A 22,975-nucleotide genomic window follows, 5' to 3' on the forward strand; every position below is an offset into this window, starting at 1 on the left:
AGCTCCAGGCTCTGAACTGACAGCACAGAGCCTGACGCGGGGCTCGAACTCACGGACCGTGAGATCATGACCTGAGCTGAAGTCGTTTAACTGACTGAGCCACCCAGGCTCCCCCACATATATGTATTTTTAAACATACTTCTGATATCTCTGTTGAGAAATTCATTAACTTAACATCTTGAGAAAGGCATTTTAATAGCGATTTCAAATTTCATTTTATTGTTTTAAAGCAAGCTTCCATGAAAGTGTTAAGCTTTATACAACTAAGCTGTTTCTAACCCAAAATGAAATATATCTTCCCAAACCAGAGTTCCTAAACAGCTATCCAACACAAAATTTAAATTCAGAAACTACTAGTAAGATTTTTCTGAAAATTTTCAACTGATGAAAGGCAGTGGAGAAAAAAATCGTGTTTTTGCATTAAAATTAAAAAGCTAAGTGGTAACAAATTAGTTAATATAGTAAAACGTCTTTGAGGAATAATCAAATATACACAGGGTAACAACTGAGCCAAGAAAGGAAAAAAAAAAAAAATTCACTAACAGAAGGCCACTTTAACAGTGGTATCGAAACCAGTAAAGACCAACCGAGATTTTTACTCTATTTTATAGATGTTCCCATATTATTTGACATTACTAATAACCACACGATTCCAAGGACATTTTCAGGTTCAGTTGGCATAACTTTAAAAAACACCTTTATCTTGATAGATGAGGTACTAGGAAACCAAATAAATCCATCATTTGTTAAAACAAATACATTCAGAAGTGTATAAATGTAAAAATACACAGAGACATTTAGGAAAACTTTAATTTTAAATATAAGCAGCAATACTTAGCATGAAAAATACATTATTTACTCATGTGACTACCGTAGGACTATAGGCCACATTCAGTTATCATCAAAAGCAAACAAATATAAAAATAATTTTTAAGCCACAACATAGAACTTCCCAATTATGTAAATCCAAACAAACAACAAAACCAACATCGTTTCCATAAAAGTTCAACTTTGATATTGAGATTTTTCCATTGACCAAAATTCACTAAACTCGATTATCAAAACAACCAAAATCATCTCTCCCAGCCAGTCTCTTTACCTCTTTAGTTCGCTCTAATAGAGCACATCAGATTGATTTTTCCAAAAAATGTATTTTGTACAACGCCTCTCACTCAAAATACAAAATATCTCAGTGCTACCCTGACCAGATCCTCTCAGTGTTTAAAGGACGAGTTCAAATTTCTCAGCCTTATAATGAAGGCTCCAACCTTCCCTTCTGGCCTCCTCTCAGAATTCTCCTAAAGGAATCTTCTCCAGTAATATTATCTGACCCAACGGATTTTGCAAAACCTCGTGCTAACAAAATATTTTATTCTCAACATCATGGAAAGCAAAGCAAAATTTTCTAAACAAACTTAAAAGCTGGTAAAAATGAAACGTATTCAAACCTTACTTACATATTTAAAGAGAGTAAATTAATTTCTCATCTAAAATGACTGAGATGAAGAAAAGATTTGGTAAAAAACAAGACCCACATCTTCTCTCAAAAGACCTTAAGATACCCATATGACAATGGTTCTGTTCAATTTTTGAATGAAAACTTAAGTGAAAGAGCTAGTTCTGATAAGACAGGAGATCTGGAGTCCCTGGACAGTTTCTAAATACTTGAATTCACCTGATAGTATTTTATGATTCACTATTAGGGCCCCATTTAATTCTAAATTACACAGGCCAGTAAGTTGCCACTACTTTACTGGGGAAAGTACTTCCCTAATTCACCCCAGAAATTTTTTTAAATTTTTTAAAGGAAAAATAATTTTATTTTCAGAATCACAAATAATATATTGCAAGTTTTGGCTACTATCAACACATCTCTAAGCACTGAAGATATTCTAAACTTAAGAAACTTTAACTTTCCCCCCAAATACTAAGATAACTTATTTAAACTAAACAACTGGATAAAAATTTAGCCAGAACATAATATCATAAACACAGTTCCCCAAATCCTACATCACTTTAATAAGATATTTCCTTCTTGGGCAACAATGCCTGACATTTATGGAAAAACAAATTAAAAAAACAAAATAAAACACCTCTTTCATGAAAAAGAAAACACCAATACCAGGTTTAAAATGTTCAGAGTATATACTAACTTGGTACCTACTTAGGTCAGTTGTTTACTGGAGACACTGACAATCACACAAAAAAAGAGGGTGAGGCAGCATCTAAAATACACCTACTGAAGAATACTTAGAGCCTTCGAACCAAGAAATCAGTAGTCTCTTGACCTATGACAGATATCAAAAGACTTTTCCCCAGTACCTCACCAGAAAGTCTACAGCAAAGGTAGAAGAAAAGAAAGGCAAGAACCAAAGAATACAGAAGAAAAAGGAGTAGAGAATCAAGGGAGGAGTTGGAGGCAAAGACACGAAGAAAGGAAGAGAGCTAAATGTAAAAGACTAGAAAGAAAAAAAATACCAACAAAAAGAGAGGAGGTGTTCTGAGGTACAGGGAAGGCTGCATTTGCCTCAGGGACGCTAGTTCCAGAGTTAATATACCACTCCCAATAGGTGCCCAAGAGGTCATTTTAAGAAAGTCTTAGGAAAGCCATTCTTAGAAAAACCCTGATTCCTAAGATAAATTGAACCCAGAATTTAATCATCTTGTTCTCAATGTTCTCAAACTGTGTTTTTATTATAATTGCTATAAAATTACAAGCTTTAATTTTTGAGAGTTTTGGCCAGAATCTGTTTGATAAATTCTAAATCTAAATTAATTTAACAACTGACTTGTAATTTTCTCAAGGATACATCCATCAGTAATAACCCTATTATTTTAAATAACATGTGGTGATTTATATAACATTACAGAGGAGGGGAAAAAAAAAACTAAAACAAAAGATAAAACTTCTCAAATTAAGTATGTCTGTATCTGGGTACCTATGAAAGTCACGCAAGATATAGCAGATGGGATCTGAAACAAACATTCTATTTTTAAAAGATACAGGACTACAAGAATTGAAGAGGTAAATGGGCCTGGAGCTACAGAAATATAAAATGTATTTTAAGAAGAACTTAGTAAAAATTCAAAGTCAAGAAGAATTAATGCAATGCCATTAAGGACAGAAGATACAAAAAATTAAGACTCTACTTTTGTTTGCTTTATCCAAACCAGAAGGGTATCCCTACTTGCTCTGGGTATCCTCAGTAGGATTCAATCTGAGGGGATGTTAGTGAGAATTCCTTAAAGATGTTTGAAGTTCTGAAACCAATACTATAGTCTCCAATAATCTTTCCACTGTCATAGGAAGACTGTGTGAGTTTAGAATCTCTTCATAGCCTTTTCTTCTACCATTCCTTTGACTGGAGGGCTCAATACTAAACAGTAACAGGCACTTAGGCCTTTTCTTTTTGACCTCATAATATATTTTTACATTTGTTCACTAGGATATTCTCAAAACTGATCCCCACTCTGAGGGTTTAATCAGAAAGTATCTAACCATGTGATACATATGTGATTTAACCAGAGTAATTTCTGAACCCTTCTATCTACAAACTCTAAATCAGAGATAAATCTGAGGGGTTTGGTTCTTTGGATTTGGTTTTCTGTATGTTTTCTCTAATTGTTTATTTCTCCAACTTTCCGCGTGCCTTATACTGCCACTATCCTTCCATCCCCATCTTTTACTTTCCTTCTATATATGTACACACACACACACACACAAAGAATATCAGTATTAACTACATATGTATGTATGCGTGCGTGCATATATATTTACACATACATACACGCACTACTGACACACATGGCCAATATCAGAATATAAACCAAAGATAAAGACATAAATAACACTGTAGAATAGGATTTAACTCATTTACTCTTATTTTCAGGATAAAACAAAACTGGTTGGTTACTATTACTCACCAGATGGTTCTTCAGGCTCGCTTTCATTTTCTTCCTCAGGTGGGGCTTGAGGAGGTGGTGGGGGAAGCTTCTTTTCCTTCTCTGCTTTAGCATTTCTCTCTTCTTCTGAATAATATTCATCTTCTGAGAGGTTGGCCAAGCTTTCATCCATCTCTCTGTACTCTACCTATGTGGAGATTATACCAGGGAAAGCTAAATACAGTGAACATCTAAAACCAGGGACTTAATGTGGAACCATCAGTGAATGTGAATGGCTTTTTAACTTCAAATTTTAAGGGAAATAAGTAAATAACAAGGAACAAGCTAGACCATAATAGGTAGTTATTAAAAAACAAAATCTCAGGGCACCTGGCTGGCTCAGTTGGAAGAGCATGGGACTCTTGATCTCAGGGTCATGAGTTCAAGCCCCACACTAGGTGCAGAGATTACTTAAATAAATAAAACAAAACAAAACAAAACAAAACCCTAAAATCTCTCATGAAACAATCTCATGTCGGTTCACATTTACCCCAACCTATCAATTTTACATCATAGTACTGACATTTAGAGCAATGGATCTGAGGCTTTTTACAACTCCTAAAACCTTTTAAAATGTGTGTGTGTGAGTGTGTGTGTTTGTAGGCATATCTATACATATGTATGTATACATCATAATCACACTAGAAGTTGCAACAAAAGACTAAAATAACCCTGAAATAAAAATATAATCAACTAGAATAACAAGTCTGTCAAATGTCAAGCCTGTACTTCTATTCCATGGCAAAACAGCAAAATTCCAGAAACCAAATGGGGAAAAATGGCAGGTAATAAAAACCGCAAATGGCAACAGTCAAATTGAAACTATGAAAAGGTACATTTGCTTAAAAAATAACCAATGACCTGATTTCACGGTTCATGTGATCAAGCTCCGCCTCAGGCTCTGCGCTGACACCATGGAGCCTGCTTGGGATTCTCTCCCTCCCTCTCTCTGCCCCTCCCCCACTCCCTCAAAATAAATAAACATTAAAAAATAATAACTGTTGACCTAAGAGAGTTGAACAATGAGAGCAAAGAAACCTTAATATAACAAATTAAGAAGTGAAACGGAAATGGAGACTACAGGTCATACTACTAATTCATATTCTAAGTGTAAAGGAGAGAACCAGGTAGTAAGTAGAAAGAGGAAGCCTTATCAGGGGTAAAGCCATTAGGATAGGGAAGATTATAATGGACCTGTTTACCAAAATGTAAACGGTATTACAAATAGTCACCAACCTTAGAACACTGGCAAAATGTCACTGTGACTCCCACCCTTAAAAAACATTCCAGAAAGCCACAGAAACAACAGCTCTCTATTCAGATTCAATTAAAAGATAAAATGAATAAAATAAAAATTTATTAGCTATGGAGACAGAGCAAAGACAGTATGGTCTCCACAAATAATGTACCTAACTTATTAGATTTCTGAAATTAATAGTCCTGTGGATTACAGCAAATGTAATCTATTTTAACTTTTGAAATATCTTTGAAATAGTTCCATATGCTGGCTGCTTTTATATCTGTCTTTTTCTTTTTTTTAAATGACATGACCACAGGTGGGCAGGGGAGTGGGTGGCTAGGCTAGGGAAGGTAAGAGGGATTGTGTCAGAAAATGGAAACAAAAATTAAGGATAAATTGAACAGTTCTGACCCATGCTCTAAGATTCTTATTTAAACACACAAATAATAGTATTCATCTATCAAATATGGAACACTGAGTACATGATCACAATGGAGAAAACAATTATAAATGAGAGTCTTCCTGCCCTTAATAAGCTGAAATTCCAGTTGCAAATTAATGGTTCTTACCAGGCAAATCATCCCACAGAAAGATTTTACAATAAAACCTCCAGAAGTCTAGACACTAAACTTCATTCTACTTGATTGAGATAAACTGTAGGAGCAAACCTCAGGACAATGGGCAAAAAAGCAGCATGGGAAAAGTTTCAAAGAGGGAGAGGGGTCAGAAAATGTAATATATGTTTAAAGTATGCAGTATCCTTTCTTCTTTCAGCTTTCAATAGTGCTTGACCCCTCCCTACCCCCAAAGATTCAGCTCTTTAATCCTCTGCTCATCAATCTCATCCATTTAATCAATAATCACTTAATAAGCGCCTACCATGGAACTGGGCAATGTGCAAATTCTGAAACAATAATGTAAGATCCTTTCTACTGCAGTAGTTTAGCTCTTTCCAAAGGATGTTCCACAAGACACTATACTATTTAAAGGAAAAAGGAATCCATGATCAAGTTTGGGAAGTACTGCATTCTTTACAGGCCCCCTCTAGGAGAACCACAATGCACATTAAAGTTACTGAGAAGTTTTGCAGCAAAAACAATCTGTTTAACATTGTTTAATCCAACGTTCTGATGAAGTAGTAGCTACTAAGAAGGAATACAGAGTTCTTAGTTTTTGGGGGGTTGGGGGGGAAGATTAGAAAAATATCTAGAAGTAGGAGCAAAAATATCTAAAGGTAGTATTTAAAAACAATAATATCAAGAAAAAACCATCTGTGTTCCACAGAACCCTAAAATTCTTCAGGATTTCATTTAAATACACACTTATATGTGTTAGTACTTTGGAGACCAACAACACATGAACTTGTACTGCTTAGGTAAATTTTGGGTAGACCTAAGAATGACATTTCTTCTGCAATCTGTTCAACCAAGGCAGCGTCCTGAAATGGCTAGGCAAGCTAAAAAACAACCTTTTGTACTACTTATCAAGCACTGGGTCTTCACAATGCTTCATAAACAAAGTACAGAAATAAAATTGGGTTCTGAGACTTAAATAAGACTACAACTATTACGTTTAACCTCCATTCTCAAATTTGGCTCTATTAAAAAAAAAAAAAGCCTCATTTTCTGAAACCCTGACAACTAAAATAAAGGTTATAAATTTAAACTGAATATAAGACAGGCAAAAGTACTTTATTTTGAAATTTTGCATATAAAGTTTTATTTTGTAAAAAAGAGGGGCACCTGGCTGGTTCAGTCGGAGGAGCGTGTGACTCTTGGATCTTGGGGGTCGTGAGTTCAGAGTCCCATAATGGGTGTAGAGATTACTTACAAAAAAAAAGTTTCTCTAGTGGGCGGTGCCTGGGTGGCTCGGTAGGTTGAGCAATGGACTCTTGATTTTGGCTCAGGTCACGATCTTGGGGTTGGTGAATTCGAGCCCTACAATGGACTCTGCACTGGCAGGCAGAGTCTGCTTTGGGATTCTCTCTCTCTGACTCTCCCCACTTGCTTTCTTTTCTCTCTACACACTCTCTCTCCCTTTCTCAAGATAAATAAGCTTAAAAAAAAGTTCTCAACTTAATAAAAAAGTGAAAGAATCATACAAATTCTCAAAAATAAAAAAATAAAAACTATTCCCCTGAGCAAAGGAACAGATACTTTGAACACAAAGGAGTGGGAACCTCTCATCCTTAAGTAAAATCCTCAAAGACTTTGGAACTTCTACAACCACTTACAAACAAGGACATAAAGATATCCAATAGACAGATATAAGTCAGTAGGGTAATTATTCTCACCTTTACACAGACAACTCTCAAATTTACATCTCTAGTCTCTCCCTCACCCTTACTACAATGATTCATCCACTTCCCAATCACCTTAAAGCCCCAGTCTTTTTGTTTGAATCTTTAGTCCTTTTAATTCAGTAGGGCACAACTGCCAGACTGATTTTCCAAATCCATACATGTTATTTTCAGATAGTTTAAAAGATGAACGCCAACTTTTTCAAACCAGGTATAAACTTTCTGGCTCTAACTATGCAAACTTACACCTTTAGCCATTTTCTAATACACTAATGAAAAAGTCCTCAATGTTCTACTGATCCCTAAATTTCCTAAAAGCTTTTTCTGTTAATCCAATGCTTAAAATTCAAGGCGCCCCTCCTCCACAAATTATTTCCTAACTATTCCAAACTTACAAATATATTTTTTCCTTTCTCTGAACTGTCCTAGCACTTAAGGTCTGCATTTCATAGTCTAGTGTAATGCTGTCTGATACAATTTTCTATGATAATGGCAACGTTTTGCATCTGCACTTCCACCATGCCAGTACTAGCCAGCCACATGTGGCTATTGAGCACTTACCATGTGGTAATTTAAGTTTAAATCAAAAGTAAAAACTCAGTTTCATCAGTTGTACCAGTCACATGGGCTAGTGGCTACCATACTGAACACACAGATCTAGTGTTTGTCTATAACCTGAACATGACTCTACAACCCAAACGTTACTGATCCCTCTGGCTCCTATCTTGCTCCTAGAAAAACCTCATTTCCAATTCATTTGCCCGTTGTCCCCAACATTCAGTTTTCCACTCTGGACTCCCTGCTGCTTCTCAAACCTTGTTGCATAATATGCCAAGCGTTTTTCACTTCCTTTCTCCACTGGTAATACTTAATTACTGGGCACCTTACTATAAGCCAGACACTGTATTTTGTTTACATTGTATCTAAACCTAAAAGCCTTACAAGGTAGAGTTTATCTTCCTAAGGAAAATGAATCATAGCAAGAAAAATCAATTCCAAAAAGTCTGTCCTTTTCAGAATACTTTTCTAAATTCTGCACCTTTTCAAGGCCAGCTGAATGCTGAAGTGTCCCTAAAGTCCCAGCCCAACTTAACAATTCCAACCCTTAAATATTTTGCCATAATGTTAGCATACACACTCAGGGGTGAATTTATTCTGAAATTTACAAAACTTAACCTTCAGGGACCCTCAAATGCATGGACCCCTTCCAATACCCTGAACCTGGTTTTAGTTACATAATTTTGTGTGTGTGTGTATATATATATATATTATATATATATGTATGTATATATATAATATATATAATATATATATGTATGTGTATATATAATATATATAATATATATAATATATGTATGTATATATAATATATATAATATATATAATATATGTATGTATATATATAATATATATAATATATATAATATATGTATGTATATATATAATATATATAATATATATGTATGTATATATACAATATATATAATACATCTGTATCTACGTCTGTTATATCTATAACTACAAATACAGAAAGACCCCTACATATACCTCAGAACTCTCGAAGTAAGGCCCATCTACTACAATGGACTCAGCTCGATTTTTCTTCCTTTAATGGATACTCTATCCCTTGAGGTCTGTTTTCTCTGGCTCCCAAGACTGGCTAGGAATAAGTCAGTGTCCCCAGTTTCTTCCTTCTTAGTTGCTCCCCCAAATAAACAGGTGACCCACTTTTCTTTTGAATTTCAAAGCTAATCACAATAGAAAAAACAGTATAATGGGAATTAAACACAAGATAATTACAAAGACAGAAATCTACATACTCAAGACAATCCCAATCAGAATATCAGCTGCCTTTTTTTTTTTTTTTTGCAGAAACTGATAAACTGATCCTAAAATTCATATGGAAATGCAAGGGTCTCAGAACATCCAAAACAATCTTGAAAAAAAGGAGCAAAGTTGAAAAATCAAACTTCTTGATTTCAAAATCTATTACACAAAGTTACAGTGATCGGGACAGTGCGATACAGACACAAGAACAAAAATACTGATCAGTGGGACAGAACTGAGAGTCCAGAAATAAACCCTTATATTTAGGGCTAACCAACAAGGATGCCAACCATTCAAAGGGGGGAGAGAACAGTCTTCAATTGTGCTGGGACAAGTGGATATCCACATGGATAGGAATGAAGCTTAACTCCTACTTCATACCACATACCACATACAAAAATTAACTCCAAAATGATCACAGATCCAAATCCAAGAGCTAAAACTATAAAACTCTTACGAGAACACATGGAAGTAAATCTTCATGACACTGGATGAAGCAATGGTTTCTTGGATTGAACATCAGAAGCAGGTGCTTGGGTGACTCAAGCTTGGATCTAACACCCAGGTGCCTGGGTGGCTCAATCAGTTAAGCGTTGACTCTTGATTTCAGCTCAGGTCATGATCTCTTGGTTCATGGACTTGAGCCCCACGCTGGGCCCCACGCTGACCACAAGGAGCCTCCTTGGGATTCTCTCTTTCCCAGTCTCTCTGCCCCTCCCCAGCTCATGCTCCATCAAAATAAATAAATAAACTTAAAAACAAAACAAAACACCAGAAGCAAAAGGGACAAAAAGAAGAAAAGATAAATCGGACACTAAAATAAAAAACTTCTGCAATCACCATACACAAAGAACTCTGACTATTCAGCAATAAAGACAACCCAATTTTAAAGTGAGCCAAGGATGTGAACCAACATTTCATCAAAGAAGACATACAACAAATGCCAATAAGCACAAGAAAAGATGTTCAATATCATCAGTCATCCTTGTAACGCATGTGAAAACTACAATGAGACACCCCTTCACATGCACTAGGAGAGCTCAAGACAAGGATATGGGGGAACTGGAACCTTCATCTGCTGCTGACGGAAACCTAAAACGGTGTGGCTGATGTGGAAAAGTGTTTGGCAGCTCCTCAAAGAGTAAAACACTGAGATACCATATGATGCAGCAATTCCACTCCAACTATATACCCGAGAGAGTTGAAAACATACGTTCACACACACAAAACACTGTACATAAATGGTCACGGCAGCATCACACATAACCAAAAAGTGGAAACCCAGATGTCCGCCACAATGATGAATGGATAAACAAAATGCGGTATATCCATACAATGGGATATTATTATGCCATGGAGTTGTGTCAAGTACCAAATGGAAATACAACATGGATGAACCCTGAAAACATACCAAAGCCAGACACAAAAGACCACATATTCTATGATTCTGTTTACATAAAAGGCCCAGAACAGGCAAACCCACACAGAAAGTAGGTTAGTGGCTGCTAGGGCAGTGGCGAACCAAGAATGACTGCCAGTGGTCCAAGTGTCTTTTGGGGGTGATGAAAATGTCCTAAAATTAAAACTGACTGTGGTAGTGGCTGCAAACCTTTGTGAATACATGCTAAGAACCATTCGGTCGTACCACCTGAAAAAGGTAAATTGTATCCTATGTGAACTATCTCAATAAACGTTTTTAAGAAATGTTTTACCACATGCTTTCTAGCCATACTTTCTATTGAAATAGTAAAATAAAAACGCTCGGGCTTCTGCCCTCTAGCTCATTTCTGGGGGCTGGGAGTCTCCAATCTGTGTCTTTTCTAACCCACGCTTTGGTAAAAGCCGCCAAAAGCCTTTCCTCCTTTTAGCACGGGGGTATTTACTCTTGCAGAGAGATCTCTCCAGCGGGCGGCTGAATCTGAGGGCTCAGTCTGGGTAATAACCCATCTCAAGAAGCTCACACTGACTCGGCACATGCATTTAAAAATTATAGCTGCATGCGTAACTTATAAAATCGCACGATTTTAAACATGTACTCTAAAAGGATACATCTCCAGAAAAAACCCAAGTCTAAAAAGTCTGCTCCTTGTACTGCCTTGGTGCCCTGCACCGTCGGGTGTTCCATGTGGTCCTTTGTCTGAGGCTGCCTCCTCGCAACGGAAACGCAGCTTCCAGTCCTGCCACTTACTTAGTTGGGTGACTTTGGCCAAGCTGCTTAAACTGTGTGCCTCAGCTTACTCATTTCCTAACGTGGGGCTCACAAAACCTGCCCACTGCTGCTGAGCAAAAATAAAACGTAAGTGACTCTCTGAACACACGGCATCTGGCACCCAGAGATGTGAAGCAGCTGCCGTCTGTATATTCTGTTCCGTGACAAGTCTTTTCCTTCCTAGGTATTTGCACCTTGACTAATTGACATTATCAGCTTCCTCACCGGTTAAAAAAAAAACAAAACAACCCTAAGTCAAAAGATCGTTGAGAGAATAAAAGGAAAGAGGAAAACTAGCGCCCAGCAGGGCTGGAAACAAACAAAAATGTTCGTTTCTTTTCGGTCTCCATAGCCAAGGCCATTTCTTTAGCATGCCCCTCCAGCCCCAATGCGCGCCCAGCTGAAACTCCTTGAAACACCGCCGAGAGGCCTCCAGACACATCCGCGGGCCAACAGGCGATGCCCGTCTCCAACAGCGCCAACCAGGACTCCACGTCAGGGAGCCATGTTTCCCAGGCCAGAAAATGAAAAGGTGCACAGACGCAAGGAGTAAACCACCCCTCCCCGCCAATCCCCCTTCCCAAGACGGCCGGGTCCCGGCACAAAGACTGCTTTCAACACCCGCGAAGCCCTTCCCCTCCCTCCCTCTCCCCCCCCCACGCCCCCCCCCCACCCAGCTGGTGGGGAGGCGCGGTGAAGACCCGACGGGCTGGGAGGTCTGGGTGGGCGTGCGGCTCGAGGCCCAAGACAAGGGGCGGTGGGGGTCGCCGGGGGCCGGACAACCTAGAGGAAGCCAAGCAACCGGGGTCTGTGGCGTGCGGGAGGGGTTCGCGCCTCACCTTCGCTCGCTTGCGCCGGCTGGTCCGTCGCCCCTCCGGAGTCTCTGCGATTCCCGTTTCCATGGGGGTCGCAGATCCAGGCACAACGGTAGGCCCGGCCTGAGGCCCGGCGGACCCCGGTGGCTCGGCCAGGCCCCCGGGAGGAGAGGCCCGCGGAGGCTCTTTCTTGCGGGGAGTGCGCTCCCCCGCCACCCCCGGCCCGGCCTCGGCAGGGCCCGACAGGCCCGCGGGCGGCGCGGCCACCTCAGAGCCGTTCTCCGCGCCGCCCGCTGCCCCGGGGCCGGCCTCCGTCCCGGCCGCCGCCGCCGCCGCTGCCGCCGCAGCCGCCGCCGCGGCCTTCTTCCCAGACAACATCTCGGGCCGCCTGGCCGCCGACGGCCGAAGGGGCCGCTCTGTCTGTCGGTCCGTGAGTCCGGAGCAGCCTCGCCTCGCCTCACTTCGCGCAGGTAGCTCGCTGCCAACCGCCACGGCGTACGCACGCGCTGAGCGCGCTCCCGCGGCGTCCGGACAAAAAGGCCCGAGACGCCCACAGCCCCGCCTTCCCCCGCTGCCATAGAGTGGCATCCTCGCGGCTAGAGCGGCACCACGGCACGGAGCACGATGCTTTCCTAGAGCGTCGCCTTGGCCTTTGGAGTTGGCCCCAGCACCTTCTCGCTCCTAGGGCTTGGGGGCCAGACTGCACCTCCGCGGGTGACCATTCCCTCCAGGGACTTGCATACATACATAAATTCATTCATTCATTCATTCATTCACTCACTTGTCAGCTCAACCAATATTCATTAATGCTTACTACGTGACACGGGTTTAATGATGAAGTTTTTGCTTTCAAAGAGCTTACAAGTCTAGTGAGGAGAAAACATTGAAATGTAACTGGTAAGTCATCTTACTGTTTCGCAATTGTCCGGCTTGGACATGGGAAATCTTGGAGAGCAAGTGAGTTTCCTCGTAATAAAATGGACAGAAATTAGGAAACCCAGGTTTGAGTCCAAACTGGATTGTTGTTGCCTCCAGGGCTGCGTTCATATTCTTCTCTCTGGACCTCCTTCCCATTAGCTCTCACTCATGCATACCTCCTCCCCTATGTGTTCCATACATAACACCTCTTTCTACTCCAGGTTAATTCTTTCTAGTGCTGCAGATGGTGGTGGTGATTTATTTTTTTCAGTTCCTCCAGGACTCCTTTCGTGACCCAACACTGGAACAGCTTGCCTTCTTCAAGCTTGTTTCAACTTATTACACACAACTACAATTTGCTTTTTTACACATCTCTCTCTTCAAACTATAATTTTCTTTCTTTTTTTTTAGTCTTTTTTTTTTTTTTTAGCAATCTTTACACCTAGCGTGGGGTCCAACTTATGACTGTGAAATCAAGAGTCACATGCTCTTCTGACTGAGCCACCCAAGTGCCCCTTCAAACTGTAATTTTCAAAAAATTATTCCACTTACATGAAGTTCAAGAACTAGTAAAACTAATCTCTAGTGCTAGAACCCAGTGATCCCTTGGGATGAAGGTGAGAGTCGACTACAAAACAGCAGGAGGGAATTTACTGGGGTGATGGAAATGTTTTTTTATCCTGATTGGATGGATTTTAGCCAAACTAAAATTTTTTATCCTGATTGGATGGAGTTTAGCCAAAACTCACTGTACTATGCTGTATATATTTTTATATTTTACTTTATGTCAATTTCACTTCACTGAAGTTGAATTTTTTTTAACTATGCAAACAAAAATTAAAAAAGGAAGGCAGTTAAGTTCAGGAAAATTAAAAGCTGTGCGAGAAAAAAAGGTGTAACCATAGTACAACATATGGCTCAGCTATGAACTACACTGATGTGGCCATAATAACATAATGAATATTGTTTTCACCAAAGTGATGGAATTACATTGAAAGAATGGAGAAAAGAGAAAATTTGTGGAGGAGAGAGATGAGAGGGGTTTACAGAGCAGGGACGAAAAGGGAATGGGAGAGGTTCTGCATGGGAGCTAAATCCTCATCTTCCATCATAAAAAGATAATATGTAATGTTAAATGAGAAATCAAGAATTAACACTACAAGCATACAATTTAGATATATCAAGATAAATGCCAGAAGAAACAGTTAAAAAGTTGGAACAAGTTATCTGAGTCATATAATTTGAGGATGGGAAGGGGTGAGATAGGAGATCAAAGATTGTTTTAAACGCACATTGTTTGCACATTTAATAATTTTATAAAACTTAAAATTAGATTTTTAAAATATATGTATCCTTTGACCTAGCAATTCCACTTTACAGAAGACATTCTAGGAAAAGATTTAAGTATGTGTACAAAGATTTAACTTGAATGCTGTTTACCTCAGGTTATATATAATAACAATAAAGAAGAACTAACCTAAAGGCCCAATAAGTGGCCACTAATTCAATATATTAAAATATCATAGCCATTAAAATTGACATTTGAACATGAAGAACTCTCATACAAAATAATGAGCATATGTCAAAGATTGATTTAACTCATTATTTTTAAAATGTTTTTATGTTTATTTATTTTTGAGACAGAGAAACAAAGCATGAGTTGGGGAGGGGCAGAGAGAGAGGGAGGCACATAATCGGAAGCAGGCTCCAAGCTCTGAGCTGTCAGCACCCAGGCCTACGCGGGGCCTGAACCCAGGAACCATGAGATCTGAGCTGAAGTCTGATGTTTAACCGACTGAGCCACCCAAGCGCCCCTATTTAACGCGTTATTGAGAGAACCAGCAGGATGATAACACTGGTTCAAAGGAAAATATAGGGACGCCTGGGTGGCTCAGTCAGTTGAGCGTCTGACTCTTGATTTCAGCTCAGGTCACGATCTCAAAGTTCATGGGATTGAGCTCCATGTCTGGCTCTGCTCAGACAGTGTGGAGCCTGCTTGGGATTCTCTATCCCTCTGTCTCTGCCCCTCCTCCCCACTCTCTCTCTCAAAATAAAAAAACATTAAAACAACAACAACGAAAGAAATTATGAAAAGCTGATCTATAGTCACCAGTCAGTGGAAAACAGAATTCTGGAATAAGAAAAAAATGGTTAATGTCTTACAAGGCAATAAAACTGACTTTGGTATTATCTTTTCTATTGGACAGAACTCATTTGGCTCTATTTGCAAAACAAATGATTTGCAATTACTCATTTTTTCCTAGAAATAACTAATTTATTTCATTTTTAAAAGTTGTGGTAAAATACACATAACATAAACTTTATCACCTTAACCATTTTTTAAGTTTATTTATTTTGAGAGAGAGGGAGTACGCATGGGGGGGAGGGGCAGAGAGAGAGGGATAGAGAGAGAATCCCAAGCACTGTCAGTGCAGAGCCTGATGTGAGCCTGGAACTCACAAACCGTGAGATCATGACCTGAGCCGAAATCAAAAGTCGGGTGCTTGATGAACTGAGCCACCCAGGTGCCCCTCACCTTACACATTTTTTAAAAAATTTATTGATCTGTTTTGACAGGGGGCGCATGCATGGGGGAGGGGCAGAGAGAGAGGAGCGAGAGAATCCCAAGCAGGGTCTGCACTGTCAGCAGGAACCGTGAGACCTGAGTGGAAATCTAGAATCAGATGCCCGACCAACAACGGCACCCAGGCACCCATCACCTTAACCATTTTTAAGTGTATAGTTCATTAGTGTTAATTATATTCACACGGTTATACAATCTCCAGAACTCTCCTCGTATAAAATTCTGTGTCCATTAAACCACAACTCATCATTTCCCCCTGCCTCCTAGCTCCTGGCAACCACCATTCTACTTTGTGTCTCTGTAGATTTGCCTGCTCGAGATATCTCATATTAAGTGGAATCAAATGGCTTTTGTGTTTTTGTGACTGGCCTATTTCACTTAGCATAATCTCAGAGTTCATCCATGTTGTAGCATGTTACAGAATTTCCTTCCTTTAAAACATTTTTAATGTTAGTTCATGTCTTTTATCAACACATATATAATTACTTGTCTTCCAGTCTGTTGAAGCAATAGGTCAGACAGCATGTGGCACGATAACGTCTGTTAAAGTGGCTAGCCATAAAAACTCCAGCGCCACATCACTCCCGATGAAGATGACTGATTTTGCCATTTTCATCCACCTTACGGTATTTCAGGACAGCCAGCTTAACCTTCTTTCTCTTATGCTGCTTCTTCTTGGGAGTGGTGGAAGACTTCTTCCTTAGCACCACCATGACGTCTCAACACAAGATGAAGACTGGATTCCTTTTGAACGTAGTTGTCAGACAAAATATGTCAATCTTCCAGTCGCTTGCGAGCAAAGACCGGTCTCTGCTAATCAAGAAGAATTCCTTCCTTATCCTGGATCTTGGCTTTTATTTTCTACTGTATTTTATGGTGCAACCTGAAGAGTGATGGTCTTTCCCATAAGGGTTTTCATGAAAATGTGCCTCTTGACAGTGGTTCTACCTTCCGCCACAGATGGTGGATTGGAAAGGAGAGCACTGCAGCAACCAACAGAGTTTTCTGAATTTCCTTCCTTTTTAAGACTGAATAATTCCATTGTATGTGTATATACAGCATTTTGTTTATCTATTCATCTGTTGTTGGATTTGGGGGTTGCTTCCACTTCTGGCTATTGTGAATAATGCTGCTGTGAACATGGGTGTACAAATATCTTTTCAAGACCCTGCTTTCAGGGTGGCTGGATGGCTCGGTCGGTTGAGCATCCAATGATTGATTTTGGCTCAGGTCATGATCTCACAGTTTGTGGAATCGAGCCCCACGTTGGGCTCTGCACTGACAACATGGACCTTGGGATTCTCTCTCTCTCCCCCACTCTCTGCTCCTTCCTCCCACGTCTCTGTCCCCACCCCTGGCCTATGCTCACATATGCTCACTGTCTCCCTCTCTCAAAAATAAATAAATAAAAATTAAGAAAAAAAAGAAAGACCCTGCTTTCAGTTATTTTGGATATATACCCAGTAATGTAATTGCTAGAGCAACTTATCCAATTTTTAAAAAGTTAACATCTGACTTTACAGAGTCAGTACCCTAATCAATATCAAACAGTAAGTCAAACAAAGTTACCTTCCCCTAAAGCATCAGGTGACCAACAGGTAGACCAGCTGGACAATATTCTAGCGTGACTGTGAACAAGCTCAATGTAATCTTTTTGCCTTATTTACAGATCTTGGGTAACTTTTCTTTGCAGACTCCCTCACTATGAGAGTAGGGGCTCTGTGCTGTTGGCCATTTTATTCCCAGTGGCCAGGCCCAGAAGTACTGTTGAATAAATGAGGTATCACTAAGGCCTACATCACCTGGCTCTTGTGAGGACATCATGAGATATTGCTTGCAAACTGCCTGTCAAAGTCTGACACATAGTGGCTGCTTAAGACATAGGAGTAGTTAATATTATTGTTATGCGGCAGCTGGGAGGGGGACTGGTTATGACTTGGAGGAGGGCGCAGCCACAGCTCCTGTCATGGAGGGTAACTGTCCTAGAGGGGTCACCAAGGCAGGGTCTTGGGGCCTGAGTGCCTCCAAGCCATAATGTTGGGGGAACTAATGCTTCTTTTTAGGAATCTCCATGGGACACTTGCTTCCTCGGGCACCATAGGAGCATTGGTGGCTTGGCTGATCAGCTATAAGCCAGCCTTGTTTGGGTTCCTATTCCTTCTGCTGTTGCTTAGCAACTGGTTGGTCAAGCATGAAGTCCAGCCCACCCCCCTAGAACCCCAGCAGGTGAGCGAGAGGGGCCTTAGCTTCAGCTAAGGATGATGGGACATTTACAGCTAGACTGGAGGATGGGGGACAGGGAAGATGTCAGGATAATGGGGCAAGATTGAAGAATCCACAGCTCTGGTCTAAGCCCCTAAGCTCTTCAGCTCCCACCTGGGTGATGGAGGACGAAGCACTTCCTTCACAAGGCTTCAGTTACCTTGGCTGTAAAATAGGGACCATCCCTAGACAAACAAGAAAACAAACTCTTAAAATACAGAGAACTGGTCATTGATGGAGGGGAGGTGGGGGAGGGAGGGGTGAAATAGATAAAGGGGGTTAAGAGTACACTTACATTGATGAGCACTGAAAAATCTACACAGTCGTCGAATCATTATATTGTGCACCCGAAACTAATATAACACTGTATATTAATTATACTTCAATAAAAAGAAAAAAAGAGGAAAACTTATAAAGAATAAAAATAGGGACCATCCCAGACTCTTCTGCTTCATGTTTGATGTCAGTCACCATGGTTTGACAACAATAACAACTACTTTAAAGCGGGAGAATTTTAAATAGATGAGCTAAAGATACCTGTGTAACATAGACACATCTCTAGAATAATGAAAACAATAGAAATGTACCCAGATTATGACATGTTTTATACAAAATTTAAAAAAATATGCAAAACAATACCCTGCCTCGTTTATGGATGCCTATGTATAATGAAGATATATTAAGGCTGGATTTCTCAACCTCTGCACCATTGCTACTTTGAGTTGGATAGTTCTTTATTTCAAGGGTCTGTCTTGTGCCCTGTTGGATGTGAAGCAGCATCTTTAGCCTCTACCCACAGAGGCCAATAGCATCCCTCACCCCCTTTTCGTAACAACCAACAATGTCTACAAACACTGCCAAATGTCCCGTAGGGAGGCAAAAGAGCCTCCCATTGAAAACCAGTGGTATAAAGAAATGTATGGAAAAAGTAAATACTGAATTCAGGACTGCAGTTGAGATGAGGTTCAGGGAGGGAGGGAAACCCTAGGAGAAGGATCCACAGGAGACTTCACATTTCATTTATCATATTTTATTTCTTAAGCTGGAATGGAAACATGGGTATTTGCTGTAATAGTCACTTGTCTTGCATCCCTGAAATATTTAACTTTACTTTTATTTATTTTTTAAGTTTATTTATTTTGAGAGATCACGCATATGTGCACAAGTTGGGGAAGGACAGAGAGAGAAAGGGAGAGAGAGAGAGAGAGAGAGAGAACCCCAAGCAAGCTCCACACTCAGTGGGGAGCCTGACGTGGGGCTCCATCTCGTGACTGCAAGATCATGACCTGAACCGAAATCAAGAGGTGGTTAAGGCTTGGACTTCAGCTCAGGTCATGATCTCACAGTTGTGAGTTCGAGCCCTGCGTGGGGCTCTGCGCCGCCAGTGTGGAGGCTTCTTGGGATTCTGGCTCTCTCCTCTCTCTCTGCCCCTCCCTCCACTCATGCTTTCTCTCTCAAAATAAATAAACTTAAAAAAATTGAAACATTAAAAAAATAAATGGTTTTAAAGATGAGGGATTTGTAGCTGAACCCTAAAGAAAAAAATTTTATTACTAACTGCATGGGAACAGATGAGGATTATAGAGATATACTGAGACTTGGCAGTTGGTGATTTTATGAGGCCTGACTCAAGTCTCAGAAGGGCACACTGTGAAACACAAGCTCTGGAAACAGATATATCTGGGTTAAGTGTCTTATGTCCCCTGTGAGTGCAGATTACTGGGCCATCACATTTATTCCTATGAACAAAAGGCAAGTATGGGTCCCCATACTTGGGAGTTCAGGGAGCTCCCAAACGCAGGTTGGATGATACTGAGAAAGGGACCTTTCCTCCCTAGACCCCAAATCTCTCACCCACCAGGTGTGGCAAAGATGCTCTCCTTGCAGGCTGGTTGTGAGGACTGATTAACATGACGTTTACAAATCACTATTAACTAAGGTTTCCTTTTCTCATGGTGGGGGAGTTTAGGAAGAGGCAGAGAAACCTAAGCCACCTGAAGCGAAACCCAACAGCTGCGTCATGAACACAAAAGAAGTCGAGAGACTACATGCCTGCTTTGCCCTCCAGGACAAGGTCCTTGAACGGCTTATGTTCAGCGAAATGAAGCTGAAGGTCTTAGAAAATCAGATGTTCGCTGTATGGAATAGAATGAATCACCACAGGAGGTCAAGCCAGCAGCGGACTTTTCCCATGAGGAAACACAGACTGAGGAGGCACGACTCAATTTTCTCCATCATCTCTGATTGTACTTCGAATTCCCCTTAATGAGGTCAGAGAGACTGGGGTGGGCTGGCCTCTTCTGATGTTACCCTTACTCAGTAAAACCCAGTCAGAGACTAGTGAGTTTTCTCAGTAAACCACACTGGAGAGCATACTTCGAGGCTGAAAGGCTGATCACTTTTGGAAAAGAAATCAGTATTCACTAGGTCAGCCAGACAGCATTCTAAGATACAACCTGACAGGGCTCCAGAACCCAGCTCTTCCTCTCAACTGGGCCACCTTAACCCTAGTTCAGGGCCCTCTACCTGTTCACCTTGAGTCTTACAATGGCTGCCCCCGCCCCCAGTCTTCCCCTTCCCTTTTGCTCAGAGGCCAGAGCCAAGGCCTGCCAAGCACAGCTCTGGGCAAGTTCACTGCCTATTTTTGAGCCTATGCCTCGCTTTGGTTGACCGAATAAAAGCCACACTCCTTGCCATGCTGTTCAGGCCCTCCATGATCTGACCCCCTTTCCAGGCTTCCCCTACCCCTTACTCTCCCTCACATGCTTTATGCCTTGTGCCAGAGTACCCTAAACATCAGTTATTGGGGTACCCCCTTTGTGATTTTTGCCAGAGCCATGAACCGCCTGAATGTTTAACCTAATACTGTCCCTTTAAAGTGTTTTTTCCTTAAATAAATTTATCTATGAAGGAAAGTGATACTAAAAATAACAATTATTATCTGTACATTAAAAGGCTCTATCATTTGGCTGAAATAGAACATAACTGTCAAGAGGCACGTGGGTGGCTCAGCTGGTTGAGCGTCCAACTTTGGCTCAGGTCATGATCTTGCAGCTCTTGGGTTCCAGCCCCGTGTTGGGCTCTATGCTGACAGCTCAGGGCTTGGAGCCTGCTTCGGCTTCGGTGTCCCTCTCTCTCTGCCCCTCCCGAGCTCATGCTTTGTCTCTCTCTCTCAAAAATAAATAAACATTAAAAAAAATTTTTTTAAAAAGAACATACCCCCCCCCCCAAAAAAAAAAAAAAAGACAGTGAAGACAGAACACTGTTACTAAAATGCCAGTTGGAGCTTGGTTGTCCGCTGAAGCGTCTGAGCCCGGGAACTTCGGGTTAAAAAGAGAGATTAGCAGGTATTAGCGTTACCAAGCTAAGACGTCTCCATAAGGGGCCCTGGGAAGGAAAGGGGCACTGGATCCCTCACTGTGGGATCCAGTGTGTCTTTAGTGTCTTGTTGGAGCCCCACCTAAAATCATCTCTGCTCAAACCAGACGACTGGTCATCCCCCAAATGCCTCCACATCTTTGCTCACTTGTTTTCTTCCCCCGGAATCCCTTATCTTCCCCTTTCTGCTATTACAATCCTTAGTGCTTCCTGAACCACGCCTGCAGGACGCTTCCCTAACCCAGCTGTAGTCTCTGTCATTCGTGCGCTCCCAGCATCTTCTCTACAGTTCAATAATACTATCTACAGTTCAATGTACCACAATCTGCTGGGATCTGATTTGCGCACATTTCCATATTCCCTCCCCACCCTTCAACTACATTATAAACTCTCTGAGGGCAAGCTCAGCATCTTGTTCATCTGTATATTGCCCCACAGCACCCAACACTGTGGCTAGTATATAGTCAGTGCTCAAGAAACAGCATCTCTGATTGTTGATCACAGTCTTATGTGTCATGACATTTTCTCTGCCCTTTCCTTTTAGGATGGCTCTCCTATATCCTATTTTGTTTAAGAGCAGGATCTCTGGACCCTAACTGCCTGGCTTTAAATCCCAACTCCATCAACTCCCAGCTGTGTGATCTCGGACAATTCTAAGTTGTTTATTCTCTCTGTACCTCAGTTTGCTCAACTGTAAAATGGGGGGGGGGGCGTAGAGCTACCAACCTCATTGCTTGTTGTGAGCATTAGGTGAGTTACCACATCCCCTCAGGTCTTTGCTCAAATGATTCCTTCTTACTGAGGACTCCCATGACCTCCCTACGTAAAATCACAACCCTCCCTTGTGGGTCCAACGTCTTCTCCTTGCCTCTCCAAGTGCACTCTCCACCCTTTGCCTCAGGCTGGTTTAGGGCTGGCTGGGCTCCTTCACAGACGATCACTCCTCTCAGGGAGGCTCTCTTTACAGGACCTTCTTCTTCCAGGTTTCCTTTGGAGCCAGGGCAGGGTGGTAGCATCCCCTCCATTTTTCCAGCCCAGGGGCACCACACTATCTTTGTGGGTTCCCTATATATACTGTTCACACCTTTGTAAAGCATCCCTTTCACACAGCGTCCCGGTCCACTGCTGATGGCCTTGCTGTATGGCCAGGCCATTGGACCACCCAGAACTGGAGCGTTAGGAGCATATCCACATGGTAACCTCTGCTGTGGAAAAAGATAAAGCAATTCAGCCACAAACTCCGTCTGTATGTGATAATGAACAAGCTCACAATAAGGCACTGCACCTTGACAGAGTCTCTGGACAGAAAAACTGATCAAAACTACAAGGCATCACATCTACTCGGTGTTCTAGATCCATGCCTGGACCTACCACAATGACAAAAAACCGGCGTGGAGGTCTGAGGTGGCCCGATGAGAATCCACTTACCTATGATGTCACTGGCACTCACAGAGTACGTCTTGCCAGAAGTGCTGGCCTGTGGCTCGAGGTGTAGCATGAT

The 22,975-nt window shown here is 41.2% G+C and overlaps 2 protein-coding genes and 1 pseudogene across 3 annotated transcripts in view; 1 reads left to right on the forward strand and 2 right to left on the reverse strand.

Annotated features, from left to right (window-relative positions):
• KDM1A (lysine demethylase 1A) overlaps nucleotides 1–12,853 on the reverse strand; it is a 62,427-nt gene extending 49,574 nt beyond the window's left edge. Inside the window, exons 1-2 of one of the 2 annotated variants that reach the window (XM_058718692.1) lie at nucleotides 12,357–12,853; nucleotides 3,925–4,090 (exon numbers count right to left, since the gene is read on the reverse strand). In XM_058718692.1, coding sequence (XP_058574675.1) covers nucleotides 3,925–4,090; nucleotides 12,357–12,710 — 520 coding nt within the window. In that variant the 5' untranslated portion in view covers nucleotides 12,711–12,853. The remainder of the gene's footprint in view (nucleotides 1–3,924; nucleotides 4,091–12,356) is intronic. The other variant, XM_058718693.1, reaches the window with a different exon arrangement.
• Nucleotides 12,854–14,669: 1,816 nt separating this feature from the next.
• Nucleotides 14,670–17,814, reverse strand: LOC131505306 (ubiquitin-ribosomal protein eS31 fusion protein-like; annotated as a pseudogene).
• A 54-nt stretch (nucleotides 17,815–17,868) lies between these two features.
• Nucleotides 17,869–20,471, forward strand: TEX46 (testis expressed 46). The gene is made up of 2 exons (XM_058718694.1): nucleotides 17,869–18,060; nucleotides 20,066–20,471. Exons 1-2 carry the CDS (start codon nucleotides 17,869–17,871, stop codon nucleotides 20,360–20,362), a joined length of 489 nt encoding a protein of 162 aa, XP_058574677.1. The 3' UTR covers nucleotides 20,363–20,471.
• Nucleotides 20,472–22,975: the final 2,504 nt, after the last annotated feature.

The sequence above is a fragment of the Neofelis nebulosa genome, chromosome 2 (genome assembly GCF_028018385.1).
Source record: "Neofelis nebulosa isolate mNeoNeb1 chromosome 2, mNeoNeb1.pri, whole genome shotgun sequence".
NCBI classification, from domain to species: domain Eukaryota; kingdom Metazoa; phylum Chordata; class Mammalia; order Carnivora; family Felidae; genus Neofelis; species Neofelis nebulosa.